The sequence below is a fragment of the Schistosoma haematobium genome, chromosome ZW (genome assembly GCF_000699445.3).
Source record: "Schistosoma haematobium chromosome ZW, whole genome shotgun sequence".
Taxonomy (NCBI): Eukaryota; Metazoa; Platyhelminthes; class Trematoda; order Strigeidida; family Schistosomatidae; genus Schistosoma; species Schistosoma haematobium.
The window spans coordinates 7,352,786-7,370,302 of record NC_067195.1 but is presented as its reverse complement, the minus strand read 5'-3'; the positions used below and the strand labels follow the sequence as shown (position 1 = coordinate 7,370,302).

Here is a 17,517-nt window from a genome sequence, read left to right as displayed (position 1 = left end):
CAGGTCTGTTGTGAGATCTCAGCTCACTGAAGACAATGGTATACGGTGGCGCAACTTCGTGGATTGGTTGAAGTTAGACATTAACACCGTTGGATGCCGGCTCAGTGGTCTAATGGTTAAGCGGTCTCGCGCGAGACTGATAGGTCCTGGGTTCGAATGTCTTGGGAGGCGGGATCGTGGATGCGCACTGCTGAGGAGTCCCATACTAGGACGAAACGGCCGTCCAGTACTTCCAGGTTCTATATGGTGGTCTAGCTTCAACTGACTCATGATTTCAATCTGTGAAATTTCTAAAAATCTCCACAAACCCTTTCTGATAAAACGAAACAAAAAACAAAACAACTTACTGATATAAATAAATTAATAAACCATGTTAATGAATATTGATACATCGGATCAATATTTGATAGATCTGATATACAAAAAAATAATAATGAACCATGTTCAGATACTGGACGATATACATTACGTGTTGAATCAATTTCTAATTGTGTTTTATCGGATATAGATTGTTTTTCGATTATTTCTTTACTTAATTGTTTTGATGAACTTAATATATGAATAGCATTTTCATTTTCTAATATATTCCCTTGTGATGTATTTAATACTTCTAATATTTGATCTTCTAATTCTTTTAATTGACGTTTATTATTAGCTGTATCAATAATTAATTGATTTTTAATCATTTCTAATTTTGGTTTCTCTTTCGCTGTAACAATACCCAATAATTGATCTTGTAAACCAATTGGTGTAATCATAAAATTAATTAAACATACTTTAACAGCAATTTCAGGTAAATAATTTGGATTACGTAATCGTGTAGTGATATAAAAACGAAAATTTGAATTATATTCAATAATATTATCACCAAGGCGTACACACCAACTTCCTTGTGTTTTAAATAATAAACGTTGTAAAATTGGTTCTAATATTGGATCTAATTCTTCACCAATATTTTCCATTAATACAGGCATACCAAATTGTATAGCATTTTCTAATGTACGTAAATAATGTGTATCAGTTAATTTAATGATTTGTAATTTATTATCTCTTTCCATATTTTTAATCCATTTATTAGCTTGACCTTTATTCATCATGTTTTTTTTGAAGTTGGGAGAAAAGTAAAGTGAAAAGAGAAAACTTTAGAAGAAATCAAATAATAATTGAATTTATAAAACGTGGTCTATTGGTTAAGCGCTCGAGCGCGGGGCTGCTAGGTTCTGGGCTCGATTCCCACGAGGTGGGGTCGTCGATGCGCAGTATTGAGGAGTCCCGCAAGAAGACGAAACGGTTGTCTAGTGCTTCCAGATTTTCTATGGTTGTCTAGCTTCAATTAACTCATGATCTGAACTATTGAAATTACTACAATCTCCATAAAACCCCCTTCTGGTATCTTTTATAGATGACAAATGTTCTATCAACTTAATGTTGAAGTTCAATAACATTTGGAAAACCATTAATAGACAGGTATTTTGACTAAGCGTAGGATATCTTAATAACCTCTATTCTCCAACCAAAAAACTATCTTTTAGATTTCATGGTGAATGAACTAACTTTATATATGTGATTTGAACTTCAGTGTTCTACATTATCATTTTCAATTAATCAATTTATAATATAGCATAAAATAATCTGATATCACTGATGAGTAAGTGACTCATTTGTGACATATTTGAAAGCCTACTGTAATAGGAAATAACAACTTAGTAGTTCATTCATAACTGTCCGATCGGTATGGATCTATGACAGGAAAAGACAAACTAAACTCTATAGAACTTCCGGCTGAAAATTTACAATAAGTTAAACATTGAATGAAATTCATTGTTGGAAATTTTCCAAACAAGTCAGAAGTGTGTTCATGAGTCAATCATTAAATGATAAATAATATTGTTGTGATGAAGAACACAGGCTGGGACAGCCAAATGTATCTTAATACATGGTTACAGAATCTTTTAGTAAAATCAGAGAACCATGAAGTAAATACTTCATTTGCAAAATGTCAATCAATTGTTTCATACTTCATTGTTCCACATTCATCACTTTCTATTCTCGTTCTCTTCGATCTTCTTAACCTTCTACCACTGCGTATTTCACTCTCGATTACTAATACATAGTACGTATAGCTGTCGACATTAGTAGCACACACCACAATACTGATGTTATTCACAAAGTACTAAGGATCAAATGTTAACTCAATGAATGAAGTTGTAAAGTTTCATTAATGAAAACAATTATTTAGTCTTACTATGATATGAACAAAAGGGTATCCCTGATGTTAATACTACTTCTAGTCTATCATTTACTAATATTACACCACTGAAATATAACTCGTTAGATAGATGGTTATCAGTAGAAAGTTATGAAGTAATGAGTTATTTTAATTGGCACCTATCGATAAAGTTTGTCTGATAAGTTCCAAAAATTACAACTGAAGTAATAATCTAAACATCGATTTTAACACATATCTATATTCCATGCTCAGCGAATTGTTGGAATCAGGCTTATATTTACACATTAAATCTGATCTTTCTTTTATGAAACATTATTTATGCAAAAAAAACCAAACAAATCTCATATAGACTGATAATATACCTTGTGGATCTATACATAATGCCCATCTATTAGAATTTGTAACAATTATACCGTTATCAGTAGAAAAGCTATCCACTGGTAGTCCAGCAATATTCCATGAACGAATTTTTACAGGATCACCTAATGTATCAGAGATACGAAACACTTCAGAACAAGGAATTTCTAATTTTTGACATAATTCATGCCATTCATTTTGTATTCGAGAACGAAAATCAACAGTATATGGTCCAAGATAGGCAACAACACCAGCACTTAATAGAACATCTCCAATTATATTTTCATATCGTTCCTAGAAAAATAAATCAGTGTGAAGACGAGTGTATGGTTTTAAAATTTATCAACATATAATCTTATGGATGAATTATTGATGTTAAATATGTTTCAATAGTAATATTAAAAACAAATTTTGAACATAATCTTTCTCCTTCAAATGAGTCATCAGTTCACAGTAAATGGAATGTTAAAAATTGATTCCTGACTTCTAATATCGTGAAATTCGTTGAAAATATGGAAGTGATGGACGGCCGTTTCGTCTAAGTATAGGACTCCTCAGTAATGCACATCTATTTATGATCTCAGTTAAAACTTAACAATCTCCACAATCCTATTCTGATAATCACAAAGTCAAGTTGTGTTAAAGCCCAAAGCTACCAATCAGAAGCAGCGAATTACTCACCGGACCAAGGACGCGTAAAACACGTGCGAGCAGCCTAGAGTCCTGCTTGCCGCCTAGCCCAGCCAGTTAAGTCCAGAACACCAGTCTCAGCCTCTGCAATATGAATCCTTATATTTCAAAAATACTCTGTTTATATACCAATCAAACAGACCACAACGTAGCATAAAATAGGAAATAAAATTTGTACAAAATTTGGCCAAATGTGGCTGTGAATGTGGGAGTCAGTGACTAATAATAGGCCGGGCATAATTCAAGGATGCTAAAACGTATAATAATGGTTCATAGGTCAAAATAAAGTTTATAACAAGAGGAACATGAATATGAATAGTTTAGTTATTTAACAATTATACGATAAAAATAAACGTTTAGTAGTGGTCCATAAAAGGATCCCAAAAGTTACCATTCATTATTCTTATCAGGACCTGACAAGTTGTAATTGGAAATGTTTTTTAAACAAATTCAAGCCAGTGATCAATCAATTGTGAATACATCTCAGTTCTACAGGAGGTCGGTCGCGGCTCGGATAGCTCAGTGGTAACGTCTCTGACTGTGAAGCTGGGTGACACGAGATCGAGTCCGCCAGGGAGCACCAGTTCCCTCAAGATTACAGGTACACCTTGCTGACGAGTGCCAAGTAGCACGAAACCCGGGTCCAGGGTTTCCTGTTGACTACCTCCAACCACCATCTAAATCTCGATACATAGTGCCCGCAGTGTCGAGTCACCTAGACTGGTGGCCACATTGCAACATGATCGATAGCATTCGATCTGCACTAATAAGGACTAGACAAGCATGACATTGATCGCCGCCCAGTGATCAATCAACTGTGATCAAGTCGAGTTTAAAAAGCCTAATAAATAAAAAACTGTTCAGGTATATTAACTGTACAGTTAAATCTAAAAACTTCGTCATAATTATGTGGTTATTAATAAGGCTTTAAATTATCCTAGGATGGAGTTTATGATTAGTCTTTAATGATATATATGCATTTTGTGTAGATAGCTCCAAGATAAACATTTTATCACAAGTTTTTTAAATGGACAGGATACTTCAAACTGTTACTAACAATGATACAAACATCATACTCAATAAGTAAGTTAATCGCTTTTTAAACCCTGTAGTATCTCATTATCATTTGTCTATTAGTATAAAATAAAATTTATGACTTTTTCAAGTTTTCTAGTGAATTCAGTTTCAAATTATTCAGATAGATAAAGCGTGAAGAACGATATTGGTAGAATAAAATAAATTGAATGTATTTCAAGGCTTCTTGTCAGCTGAAAATGGCTTAAATTCACGATAGAAATGTTATTATTAAAAAAATGTTATTCCATACAACAATCAATGGAATTCAATTCGAAACAACTTAAGAAACAAGAGAAAACAACATCTGTATAGGGTTGTGGCGATTGTTGAGTTTAGATCGATATCATTAATGGATCAATGTTATAACACCACGGAAAACCTGGAAGTATTGGATAGACTTCTCGTCCTAGTATGAAACTCCTTTACAGTGCGCATCCACGGTCCCAAACACGGAACTCGAATCCAGGATCTTCAGTTTAGCGCGCGCACGCCTAACATCTAGTCTGCTGATCCGGCATTGAACTGTGTTAATGTCTAACGTCAAGTATTGCGAAGTCCCATACTAGGGCAAAAAGGCTGTCCAGTGCTTTCAGGTTCCTGATAGTGGTCCAGCCTTAGATCGACTCATGAATTCAACTATTAAAGTTATTTAAATTTGCCAAGGGATTAGGATGTATGAAATAATATTTAAAGACTTGATTTAATTGGATAAATAAGGATATAAGGAAAAAGTTTCAGCGTTATTTCATTCACGTTGAATATAGAGAACATATACCAACAAACACAATTTGAATAACGCAGTACATCTATGGCCTTTATATTGAGGGATGAATGAAATATAAATTCAATCTTACTTCGTTTATATCCTGTCAACTGACCACGCTTATATAACGTAAAAATGGACAGTTGAATATGGAATGTGTTTAGAATATGTGTATTTCAAATAATCGTGTAAACAGACAAATTAAATTAGCGAGTATTGATGATGAAGTTACAGTCGAAATTCATGGATAAAAGGGTGTTTCAGTTGTTTATAAACAGTATCCAAACAAAACACACACACATACATGAAAACAAGTGCTAATGAAAGTGAATAACTTACAAGGGCAAATATAAAAAATAACCTATAATGGTAAACTGACTTGTCTGTACAGAAGTTAGAATGAGCCCATGTAGACATTAGAAAGATCGCAACATATTTGACTTAACATGACTGATTTAAAGGGAAGTAAAAGGGTAGAATGCAAGACAATTAAGTATTGTGACATTACATACTTACTATTCCGTGTCAGTCCTACATTTAAGCATACAATTAACTGATTGATTTTTAGTTTAGCTGATTCACTTGGTAATATGGCTGAAAGCGAAGAGAGGCAAACATATTTGATCAGTTTGCCAGTAGTCTTATCTCTCGGTATCAGTTGAGATATCAAAAATGAATTCGGTAAATACAAGATCAATTCAGTTACCTTAATTATATGGATGTTTTATTAAAACTAAAAAAACTAAAATTAAAAAAAAATACATTTTTGAATGAATATAATTTCATTATTAATTCTTACTTTTAATACTGCAGCAGCTTCAGTCCATCGTGTTTTCTCCCCACCTAATCCACTAATCAGTTTTTCTGCACGATCCAACTTTTTACTACACAAATCAATATTATCTTCTAAATCTTGTTTCTTCTTTTGCATTTCTTCTAATTGATCTTGTAAACTTTGAAATTTCGCTTGAATTTCATCTAACGCAGCTTTCTTTTCAGCTAATTTAGCCAGCTATATATATTAATATGAAAATATTAATAAGTGGAACAATTCTGAAGTTTTATTACAGTGGTTTTATGAACATTATCAAATGTTATTGAGATTATGAATCGAACAAAGTTAAACAACCGATGAAAACTAGAAAGTATTGAACAATTGTTTTGTCCTAATATGGAACTCCTCATCAGTGCGTATCCATCACCTTATCGAGGTTGAGTTTTCAAACTACTCGAGTACTAAAATGATGATGTTTTAGATTGTTCTAGTGATCATGATCTGTTATTTTATTTTTGAACTAAGATATTTTGACAATTAACATTTTAGCCTTTATAATTACTGGTTATTATTAGTATGGAGTAGTTTCTCTTTTGAAAAAAAGGAAATCAATGGTTATTTTTCTATCTGGATAGTTTATTTTTTATTGGGATTTGGTAACAGATGACTTACTGAATCTTGTGGATTGAGGTACACTAATTTATGCAATTCAAAATATGGTGAGAAAAGTGAAATTGCGGCTTTGGTGAAAATGTGACCAATATAGTCGAACTTTTGAACCAATTCTACTAAAAACTTCATTCTAGGTTCAGATAAAGACGCCAAATCATTTTTTCTACCAAGTTGGGTGCCCCAAATGCCCTGGTACGGCCGAGAGTGGGGAGAGTTCGCTCTCCCTCTCGAAAGGCTCTCACATGGCCACACGTATATAGCCTCTGCCAGGGAAGTCCTACTCATTGCCTTCTCGTGGCGGGGGTGTTGTTTACGAAATCGAGAAGAAGAAAAGCGAACGTCCGGCACTTTAACCGGGTTGGTGGACACAGAGAGTCCACCTAGGGGAGTTAGAAAACCATGATTACAAACCAATCGTGCACAAGGGCTCCAGGATCCTAAGGAAATAAATGGCGTATAAACCAATTGTTGGTCATCGGCCACCATGGGACTGCATCTCCTTACGTTGCTGCACTGCCTTGTGGATCAGACCTTTAAGTCAAAGGCTAGGGGTGTGACTCCCTAAGTAAACCACCTGCCTCGGTTTTGGCACCCGAGCAGTATCTCAGCCCTCACACAAATCAGACGCTTTATGTGGCACATATCTATTTGGTGCCTCCTTGTACCAATGTTTATGTGTTTAAATAAATAAATAAATAAATAAATAAAAGCAAGTTGGGTAATTTTCCTTCGAAAAAATGATGGCAGGATAATAGGAATGATGGAGAAAACTTCAAAGAGAAATATAAGTAGCATCTTATCACCTTTGACGAGAATATATGTTTATATCTTTGAGTATCAACAAGCTTAATCAGCATTAGACAGACATTTTGTTGAAATATAAGGTATTTAGTATTGGAAAGTGTATTAATGTAACGTAACACAAGAAATTGTGTAAAGCATGCTTTATTATTACTATTATATAACGTACTTGGACTTTTAATTCAGATTCAGCAATAGCTAATTTTTCTTTTTTCGGTGCAACAATTTTAGCCACTTTGTCATATTTATCTAATGCAATAATCCATTTACATAAACCTTCACATGCTGTACTTGCATTTCGTACAATTTTTGGATCAAAATCTGTATTTGGTATATAATTATCACGAATTTTTTTCATAATATTTATAGAAATATTATCAATTGGATAATTTTTTAAACGATCTAAAAATTTCAAATCACTTAATAATTTTAATGATGGAGCCCAATAATCTTCAATCATTCGACCTGTACCATCTGGTTTACGATCAGCTTTTTCATTTAACATTATACAAACAGCTTCCATGACTAATTTTACAACATTTGGTGGATTTTTCATTGATTTAACTAATGTAATATCCTGTAGTGTGAATAGATAGGAAAAAGCAAATATCAAAATAAAGACATGATAGAAGAATTTTAGTAGATCATATTGACAAACAAAGGAAAAGAATACTGTGTAATAGTGAGTTCAGCTCAATTCTATTGCTGTGGAAAGTGACTGGTAAAAATAGAGGATATTTATGAATTAAGCATATTTGTAGGATTATTTGGGTATGCTTGAATTATCAAGTGGTAAATGTTGAGGCTAAGCATAATGTACTGAAGGATGATGAATCAACTGATAAGATAGTAAGTCTTCCTTGACTGAGGTGATTAGGATATACACTAGTGTGCACAACCACCCCCACACTCAACAGGTTATGATGATTGGTGATGGAGTAGATCAAAAGAAAAGAGTGGCGGAACCACTAGTTGACATCATTGTATAGTCACTGATTTTTTAACTGAACTGAATAGATAGATGTAGACTTGATTGGGGTCCCGCAATTATCATAATCAAATGTTGGAGATGAAGAGTGGTATCACTTCGAATCGGTGACATTGACCCAGATGCACGTAATATATATCATAAAATACTTATGTATTTCAGTCCATACATCTAATGTCATTTAGTACTACTGATACTGTTACCGCTTCTGCCAATCCGGAGTTTGTCTCGATAATTCCATCTCACCGTTCCGACATGGGTTGTGGTAACCTGAATCCATGACGATTTGTACCAGATCCCATACTGCTCTTGATTGATTATCTGCCATCCATTTAAAAAACATTAATCTTTTCATGAATTCTTTATCCTAATTTTTGCATGCAAACTTTATCCTAACTGCACTCTTACTGTCAAGTCTCGTTTGATTGTAGTTATGTATTTTCGCTTACTAGTGATTGTGTTTGTTGACATTCCTCTACGAATTTGGTTTTAGTACGCTTGAATAATTTCATTGATTGCTGACAGATTGTTTATCCTCATCTTATCTCTAACTGATCATAGATTGAGTATAGTTAGAATTATTGATCATTGGATGCCAACTCAGTGATCTAGAGTTTAAGGCGTCACTCGCGAGACCGAAGGTTCTGGGTTTGATTCTTTGTGGAGGGGTCGTGCATACGCACTTATGAAGAGCATCAATGATTGCCTAATTTAAATCGGTTCGTGATTCGAAAAAAATTGATTAGTACTGGGAATTAAGCAAAATATTGTTCAGTCACTAATTACTGTCAAAATCTCCATTATACTGGAGATCAGTCGCAGCTTGACCTTTCCAATCGTCAAATTTAATAATGTAGTTCTGAATTTTACACAAAAATCTCAGTTTTCACTACAATATACGGGTTCTGTACTGATGAGTATCAGCTTATGTGGAATTTATTTCTAGAGATTCTTGGATGCTATTCAAATGATTGTGACTTTTAATGAATAACAGATGACTGCACACTTCACTATTCGATATTTCTAGTTTTAAGAACATTAAATACAATTATTGTCTAAGTCATTTTACCTCTACAGAATTGTTGAACTTAATTAATAACTTATCTGTCGAGTTAAAGTTTTCATAGCAAATCTCTGTTCAATATTATGCATACAGAATCTAACATCCCTCCCTTTTAGTGATTATCAATGAAAGTAATATTAACTCAGCTAAAATAAGAGTGATTTTGGTAATTAAAAAAAGACTGAAACTGTTCCTTCATCACATACGTCATCACTCCATCTTATACTCATTGTCACTGAATAGTTTTAAAACTATGGTTAATTTCTAGAGAAAAAAAATACATTAATAGTCAAATGAAGCGAAATGAGATTTACCGTTAAGGAAAACTGTTAAATAGTTTTCAGTTATAAAGTATGGATACAAACTATGCCTCTAAAAATGATATAATAAGCTTACACTTTGTTTTAATGTATCTAAAGATGATAATGCATCGTTTAATATTGGCATAGCTTCAGCTAAATCCGATTCACATTCATCTTTAATTGCTTTCGATATAGATGCAGATTGATTAGCAATCATTTCATCGGATGCAACAATTTCACGTTGTGCTTCAACTTCAACAGATTCTTGTGCAATTTTATGTAATAATTTATCAGTTTCTGCACTTGTCTCAATAAGTAATGGTTGTAAATTACGTAATTCAATTTGCATTTTACCAACTTCATTTGCAGCAAATTCTAATTTTTCTAAACCAGTTAAATATCGATTACGCATTGTAGTTAATTCAGTCCGTTTCTGATGTAATAATTTTTTAAATGTAAGTATCATTTCTAAATATGATGTTGGTGTTACATAACTATGTCGACGTAATACCTCTAAAAATCTATTTTGGAAATAGTAAAAAAGAGAAAAATGGATGAACAAGTATTTTCAAAGTTGAATTCATGAGTCAATCTAAGCTAGACCGCCATTGAGAACCTGGAAGTACTGGACGGACGTCTCATCCTAGTGTAGGACTCCACAACAGTACGCTTAACATCTAGCCTACTTATCCGGTATCGTACGGTCTTAATGTAAAACTTCAATCCATTCATGAACAAATATTATTTCTGATAACATTTTCGATGGGAGGCTAACAGCGAAATCCACGTAGTAACTTTAATCTTTTTGCGACTTATCCCAAGTTGAACCAAATGTGTATAACAGATTTGAAATTCTTTACAAATCTTATGTTGACTATGAAGGATTTACTGATTAAAATTGTAAATTTACTTGTAAATTCTAGGGTTGTTAAGATGTCCATGCAGGAAACTAATTTTCCTAGAAAGATTGGACGCTTACAGTCATGAATACTAACGGTAGGAAAATGTAAACCCATACAATTTATGATCAAGTATCATTTCTGATATTTAATAAGTTCTCAGTTTAATTGATGGAATATCTTTAAAATTTTGTGTTGTATTGAACGCTGCTAAACGTAATAATGATAAATCTTCTGACTGAACGTTTGAATCGGTTTCCTAAGCTCTTCTAATAACTCCAGGCTAAATCTAAACGAAAACTTGAACATGAGAGGAAAGGCGCAAAATATAGAAATAAAGCTTCACAAAAAGAGGGTATTTATAGCATTACAGGTGGCCTTGAGCTTCTAGAAGGTTCTGGAGCCCTACTAGACATAGTATCGGTTTAGATATTCATCATCAATCAGAAATGTGATATGTGACTCTTCACTTTTTAGATGTTTCTATTTAATGATGATTGGACAAAATGTTTCTCAGCGTTTTCAGGAACCCTCTGGGCTTTTTTCGAGGAATATTCTGGGTTAGAGGAAAAACTGTTAACTGTAATGTAAATAATTTAGAAAAAGCATATTAAATTACACTGCATATTAAGTTTCCAAGAAAAATTTGGCATTTTTAGTGCTTTGTTTTATTTAACAATCGTATTTTATGGGCAAGATCTCATACTTATCAGTACTTTTATAAATCATACAGAATTTATCACCAATTCGCTGTATTCAGATAATATGAATGCATAAACTGATCCATGTTGAGATCAGGTTAGATGTACAAACTTAAAGTTATAGAATGAAGCATCATTGATTAACGGGGTTAAGTTGTGTATACAAAAATGACGATGAGATACACATACAAACAATAAATGTAATAAGTATTTCAGTAGTCAGTAAAATCAGTAAAACTGAAAACTCTTAACATTTAGTAGAATGATAATTCACTTGGTATTGTTTGCTTGAATGTTCCCATTGAGGTTTAAGATTGCAGTTGACCAGTCTATTATTGGCATATGTGAATACTGTGCGTATTGCCTCGTTATTGCCTTAATCCACAAGCTTCGCAAGCAAAGATGGATAGTGGTTAGCAGTGGAAACCAGGACTTATTTTTATTTCAGTATTTTTCTGATTATCTGAATGATCAGGCTTATTCTTTAAATGAATATATAATGTAATTTAAAGAAAACACTTACTTTTCAGCTAATTTTCTTACACTTTCATGAAAGTGTTTACATAAAGTAACAGATGATTCACGTATATTTTCTGCGAATTCAATACCTTCAAAATATTTATTTGCAACCATTTCTAATGCATCTTCAGGCCAAACCTTAATTGTATTGATAAGATTAAAATGAATAAATTATTATCAGAAGGGGTCTTTGTGGATATTATAGTAATTTCAATGGTTGAGATCATGAGTGAATTGAAGCTACACCACCATGGGAAACCTGGGAGCTGTGGACGGCCGTTTCGTCCTAGTGTGAGACTCCTCATCAGTGCGCATCACGGGATGAGAACCCAGGAGCTTCAACCAATCCACGAAATTGAGCGACACATCCACCATTGCTTTCAGTGAGTTACTATCTCACAACAGAGCCGGTTTAACTCCACTGGTCACTGCTTCTCAATAGAACTCCAGAAAATACCTCTTGAAGCTAGTCACTAGTGAGCATATGTTGATTATCATTAGAAAAGACCGATAGGTCCTGCATTCTAATCTCGCGAGGCGAGATCTTGGATACGCACTGCTGAGGAGTCCCACAATAGGACGAAATAACCGTTTTCAGTAGTGGTCTAACATTGATCGGTTCATGATATCAACAATCACCACAATCCTGTACTTAAACATATATATATATATATATATATATGTATATATATATATATATATATAAACTAATAAAATTATGATAATAACTTACATGAAACCAGTCAATTGTACAACAATTAATCAAAGATGGGAACATACGTAGCCGTGATCGAAACTCATCTCCAATCGGACTCATTACTAATACAATATGTAAATGCTTTTTAACTCTTTGTGTAAAATATGTATACATTGCTAATGGATCCGGTTCAATCTTAACACCCTTTTAAGAGAATAAAAGTAATTCAATCAATGTAGTTTTTTGAAGATAAAAAAAGGACAGAACTAAGTAAGAAATCACAAATATGGAGTAAATTCTCATTGATGATTAAAGAGTTGTTCATGAATAATTGTATATTCGTGTTTAAAAATATATAACGCTTAAAAATCTCTCCCAAAATACATGTGGCGGCCTGCTTAAACAACTGAGTTACCTGTCCCTGCCATCTAGATATTTCAACAAATTATCTGATTTTGTTTGTTTTAATGCATCATTATGACTATTAATCGCATAATCTATTCAGGTGCGTTTCTGAATAGTATACACCCTTCCGTTGTACAAATAACAAAAGGTCCAATCACAAATATCGTGGTTGCTGACATTATGCAGCGAAAAGAATGTAAATTATTTAGATGTCGATTGAGTGGACTGTTAACTTATAACTGGTGACCATTTACAATATTTACCATCAAGATCGACCAAGAAGTAAGAAATGGGTAACTTGTTGAAAAAGAACCAATCAATACTGCTAGATATTGATTGTTTCTTAGTGTTTTCGGTAATGAATAATCCAAACCTGAAGCTTTCATCGTCTTTTTAGACAATATTAATAGTAAATACTTCAAAAAGTTGTTTCCGATTCCTTGACAGTTTGCTTTGTCAACATAAATTATGAAATATGTACATATGGTATTAACTAGCAAGACAATGGAAGCATCACGATTTAGCTAGACAGTTCAAGGAAAACAAAATATCTTTAGTACTTCTCTGTTGAGCTATAAATCTTGTTCATTGTATGGAAATTAAATTTCTAATGAAAATCATCTTTAAACTATAAAAAAGCTTGTAAATCAAATATCAAATTAACTAGTGAATTCTGATTGAAAAGGCAACATTTTAAAACTATCTTATAAAGAAGTAGATAATAAGTTGTATTTTAAATATCATCTAATATGCAATGATACTGTTTGATTAGATGATAAATTTTACAAATAAACTAATTGGCGGGTTTATTTTGCATAATGTGAATATTGGAAGTTATTCATCGGTATATTACCGATATTGAACGATAATGTTTGCTGTTTTGATCGAAGAAATCAGGATGGCCATCAGAAAAATCAAGAGCGGGAAAGAAAAAGGACCTAACAATATATCAGCTGAAGCACTAATGTCAGACACAAAAGCAACTGCAAGCATGCTCAACGTTTTGTTCATGAAGACTCGCGAGGAAGAACAAGTGCCTATGGACTGGAAAGAAGGATACCTAATCAAGATACCAAAGAAAGGAGATCCAAGCAAATGTGAGAACTATAGAAGCATCGAGCTGCTATCGGTACGAGGAAAGGTTTTCAATAGAGTGTTGCTGAACCGGATGAGAGATTCAATAGAAGCTCGAATTCGAGATCAGCAGGCTGGATTCGTAAGGATAAGACGTGCACAAACAGAATCGCGACACTACAGATCATCGTTGAACAATCACTTGAGTGGAACTCGTCATCATTCACCATCTTCGTTGACTATTGGAAAGCGTTTGACAGTATGGATAGGAGAACATTATGGAAACTTTTTCGGCACTATGGTGTACCTAATAAAATTGTCAACATCATCCGGAATTCGTACGACGGACTACAGTGCAAATTTGTGCATGGAGGACAGCTGACAGATGCATTCCAAGTAGGGACCGAAGGCAGACAAGGCTGCCTGCTCTCCCTCTTTCTCTTTCTTCTGGTGGTTGACTTGGTTATTGTTATATCTTGAAAGTTGATTTCTCGATATACCGCGTATAACAGAGCACTAGAACACCAAAACCCTTCCAATTCGCAATAAGAAAACGGAAGACTAATGAAAGGAATATTATTCCTAACAGTGCCAATCATAGTACAAAATTGTCAGGTATTTATAGTTTTTAGTGAGAACGAAATCATCACTACAGTCCTCCAATCCGCATGCAGGGGGTTATTAGCATTATCAAATCGGGAAGCTACACGTTGGAATTCTAGAATATTCTTCCGAAAGGTGATTGGATGAAACGTCTTCGGCTCCTTCTAAGCCTCTTACAGCTTCCTCGAGTTCACCGGTGGTCCGTCGTCACAGTTATTGTGACCTCCATATTTGAGGGAAAGCACGGAATAGAGTGGACAGGTTGAATGCAAATAGACAATTTGGAATTTGCAGATGACATGGACCCTTTTATTCCATACACATCAACAAATGAAGGTCAAAACAAACACTGTAGCAGATGCGTCTGTAGCAGTAGGCCTCGACATACACAATGGTGTATGTTGGACTTGAAACTGGAAGAACTACTACAACCATCATCTAGAAGATGCAAGTATTTATAAACAATTGTCTGTGTAAGATACTCAATGTTCGTTGGTCGGATACTATCAGCAACAGCCTAGTGTGTAACAGAACAAGTCAACTTCAAGCTGAGTAGGGAATTAGAAAAAAACGCCGGAAGTAGATAGGACAAACACTGAGGAAACCATCAAGCTGTATCACGAGGCAAGCGCTTACTTGCAATCATGAAGGGAAAGGAAAAAGAGGAAGGCTAAAGAACACGCTACGTCGGGAACTGGAAGCAGATATGAAAAAGGTGGAAAGAACTTGGAAGCATTGCCCAGGATAGAGTTGGATGGAGAATGTTAGTGAGCGGCCTATGCTCCTCCACGAGGGTTAATAGACGTAAGTGAATAAGTAATCTTACCAAATGTAGTCTCAGTTGAAGAACGCTCAGAATATTATAAGTTTACGACTAAGAGAATACACCAACAAACTGTTCATGCAGTTTATAAATACACTATCATGTTTGGTAAAAAGTCATGGGGTTTATGTTACAGTTTTATAATTGAATAATGAGTATCTCTATATACATATGTATTTATTATATTGTTATATTTAATTCACTTCTTATATATGTACTAATCCCTGCAGCAAACTGCAGCTAATAAAATCTTTGACTGAATTGGTATAAGGAGGCACCAAATATATATACGCAACACAAATCAAATGGTTTGTGTCAGGATTCAGATACTGTCCGGGTGTCCAAACCGAAGCAGGTGGTTTTCTTATAGAGCCACTCCCGAAACCTTGACCTAAAGGTCTAATCCACTAGGCAGTGGAGCAACGTCAGGAAATGCAGTCCCATGGTAGCTGGTGACCAACAATAGGTTCATACGCCATTTGTTACCTCAGGATCGTGGAAACCATGTACAGAATTGGTTGGAATCAGGGTTTTTCATCTTCCCTAGATGGACCATTCATGTCAGTCAACCCGGTTAAATTTTCGAACATTCACTTTTCGTAAACAATATTTCCTTCGTGAGAATGCAGTGAGTAGGGCTTCCCTGGTAGTGTCGGTATGTGCATGGCCATGTGAAGGCATTTGGAGATGGAGAGCTGACACTCTCCACTCTCCGCCGTACTAGGGCATTTGGGAGCTAGATATATCATTTACGAGATTCAAACTATGTTATATTAACAAAGCTATTAAAATAGAACATGACACATGTAATCAGTACACATGCAATTATATAATTAAAAAAAGCAAACTAATATGAGAAAAAACAGGAACTTGTGAAGGTGAAGTTAGCAGTGTTTGTTTAATTTTTTTATAAAAAGATTCATGAATAAACTGATTAGATGTAATATTGAATAAGAAAGGGATGTTCTTTTAATATTTAAATAATGAATAAAAAGTAAGTTAGAATAAAACTTGAGGTAAATCAAACGAAAAGATAACAATATATTGCATTACATTTTTTACTGATATGTGACTCTCATGAAAGAGTTGTAGTGGGAAGGATTATCGTCTAGTGGATTATTTTTGATGAAAGAGTTTAAAATGATCTGATCATGTTGAATAATTTACAGTTTATATTTAACATTACTATTTGTTTGTGTTGTAAGATGATTTGTAATTCTGTTTTTTTTTCTCTCACATCGGAAATTACGTAATAATAGTTAAACTCACAAGCTGATATAATCTAGACCATCAATGAAAACCTGAAAGGACTGAACATCCGTCTCGTCTCAGTACTGAACTCCTCAGTGGTTTACATCCACGATCCTCCACGTGGTACTCGAACCTGAGGACTTCGATCTGGCGCGCGAACACTAAAATTGTAGACCACTAAGCCTTCATCCAACGATGTTACTATTTAAATTCAATCGATCAGTGACCGTCCAGTTGTTCCAGGTTTTCAGTGGTGGTCTTGCTTATATTGACTCGTGCTTCCAACTTTGAAAATTCTACAATCTCCACAAATCCTCATACTGATAAGTAATAATGCTAGAAAAAGTATGACTTCAGCGTACTCCTACCTGTAGATATAAATATAATCATTTTAAGATAATTATTCATGGTAAGAAATACATAGCACCGTCTAAATACTAACTTTTTTTCAGAGTTTTTTCAACTATTTAAACCGGGTTATTTGTCTGATGAAATCCTATGGGGCTTTAAGAAAGCAACATAGTAAGCACAAGTTCAAACTATTACATAACTGATCAGTTTTAGTGACTTTCAATCTTCCGAAGAAATTAACGTCATCTAGTTTAATAGGATTTTGCTTGGCCATTCCATGTTGTCTGATCGTTTTAATCTGCTAATGATATATATACTTTCTGTATGGTTGTCCTAACAAGTCACTGGAGTGAGAAAACCAAAATCGACTAGAAAGCTTTAATTGGTTAATTGAATTAAAAATATTTGTTCAGCTTATTTTTAAATGTATATCTGTACTCCTGCAAAAAATTAAGTCAGGTTTTCAACCGATAGCG

General features: G+C 34.0%; 1 protein-coding gene across 1 annotated transcript in view; it reads right to left on the bottom strand.

Annotated features, from left to right (window-relative positions):
• DNAH3_1 (Dynein heavy chain 3, axonemal) overlaps positions 1–17,517 on the bottom strand; it is a gene marked incomplete at both ends in the record, with an annotated part of 122,298 nt that overhangs the window by 28,956 nt on the left and 75,825 nt on the right. Inside the window, 7 exons of the mRNA XM_051218648.1 lie at positions 348–1,084; positions 2,593–2,881; positions 5,917–6,129; positions 7,535–7,942; positions 9,813–10,239; positions 11,842–11,975; positions 12,571–12,738. Coding sequence (XP_051070260.1) covers positions 348–1,084; positions 2,593–2,881; positions 5,917–6,129; positions 7,535–7,942; positions 9,813–10,239; positions 11,842–11,975; positions 12,571–12,738 — 2,376 coding nt within the window. The remainder of the gene's footprint in view (positions 1–347; positions 1,085–2,592; positions 2,882–5,916; positions 6,130–7,534; positions 7,943–9,812; positions 10,240–11,841; positions 11,976–12,570; positions 12,739–17,517) is intronic.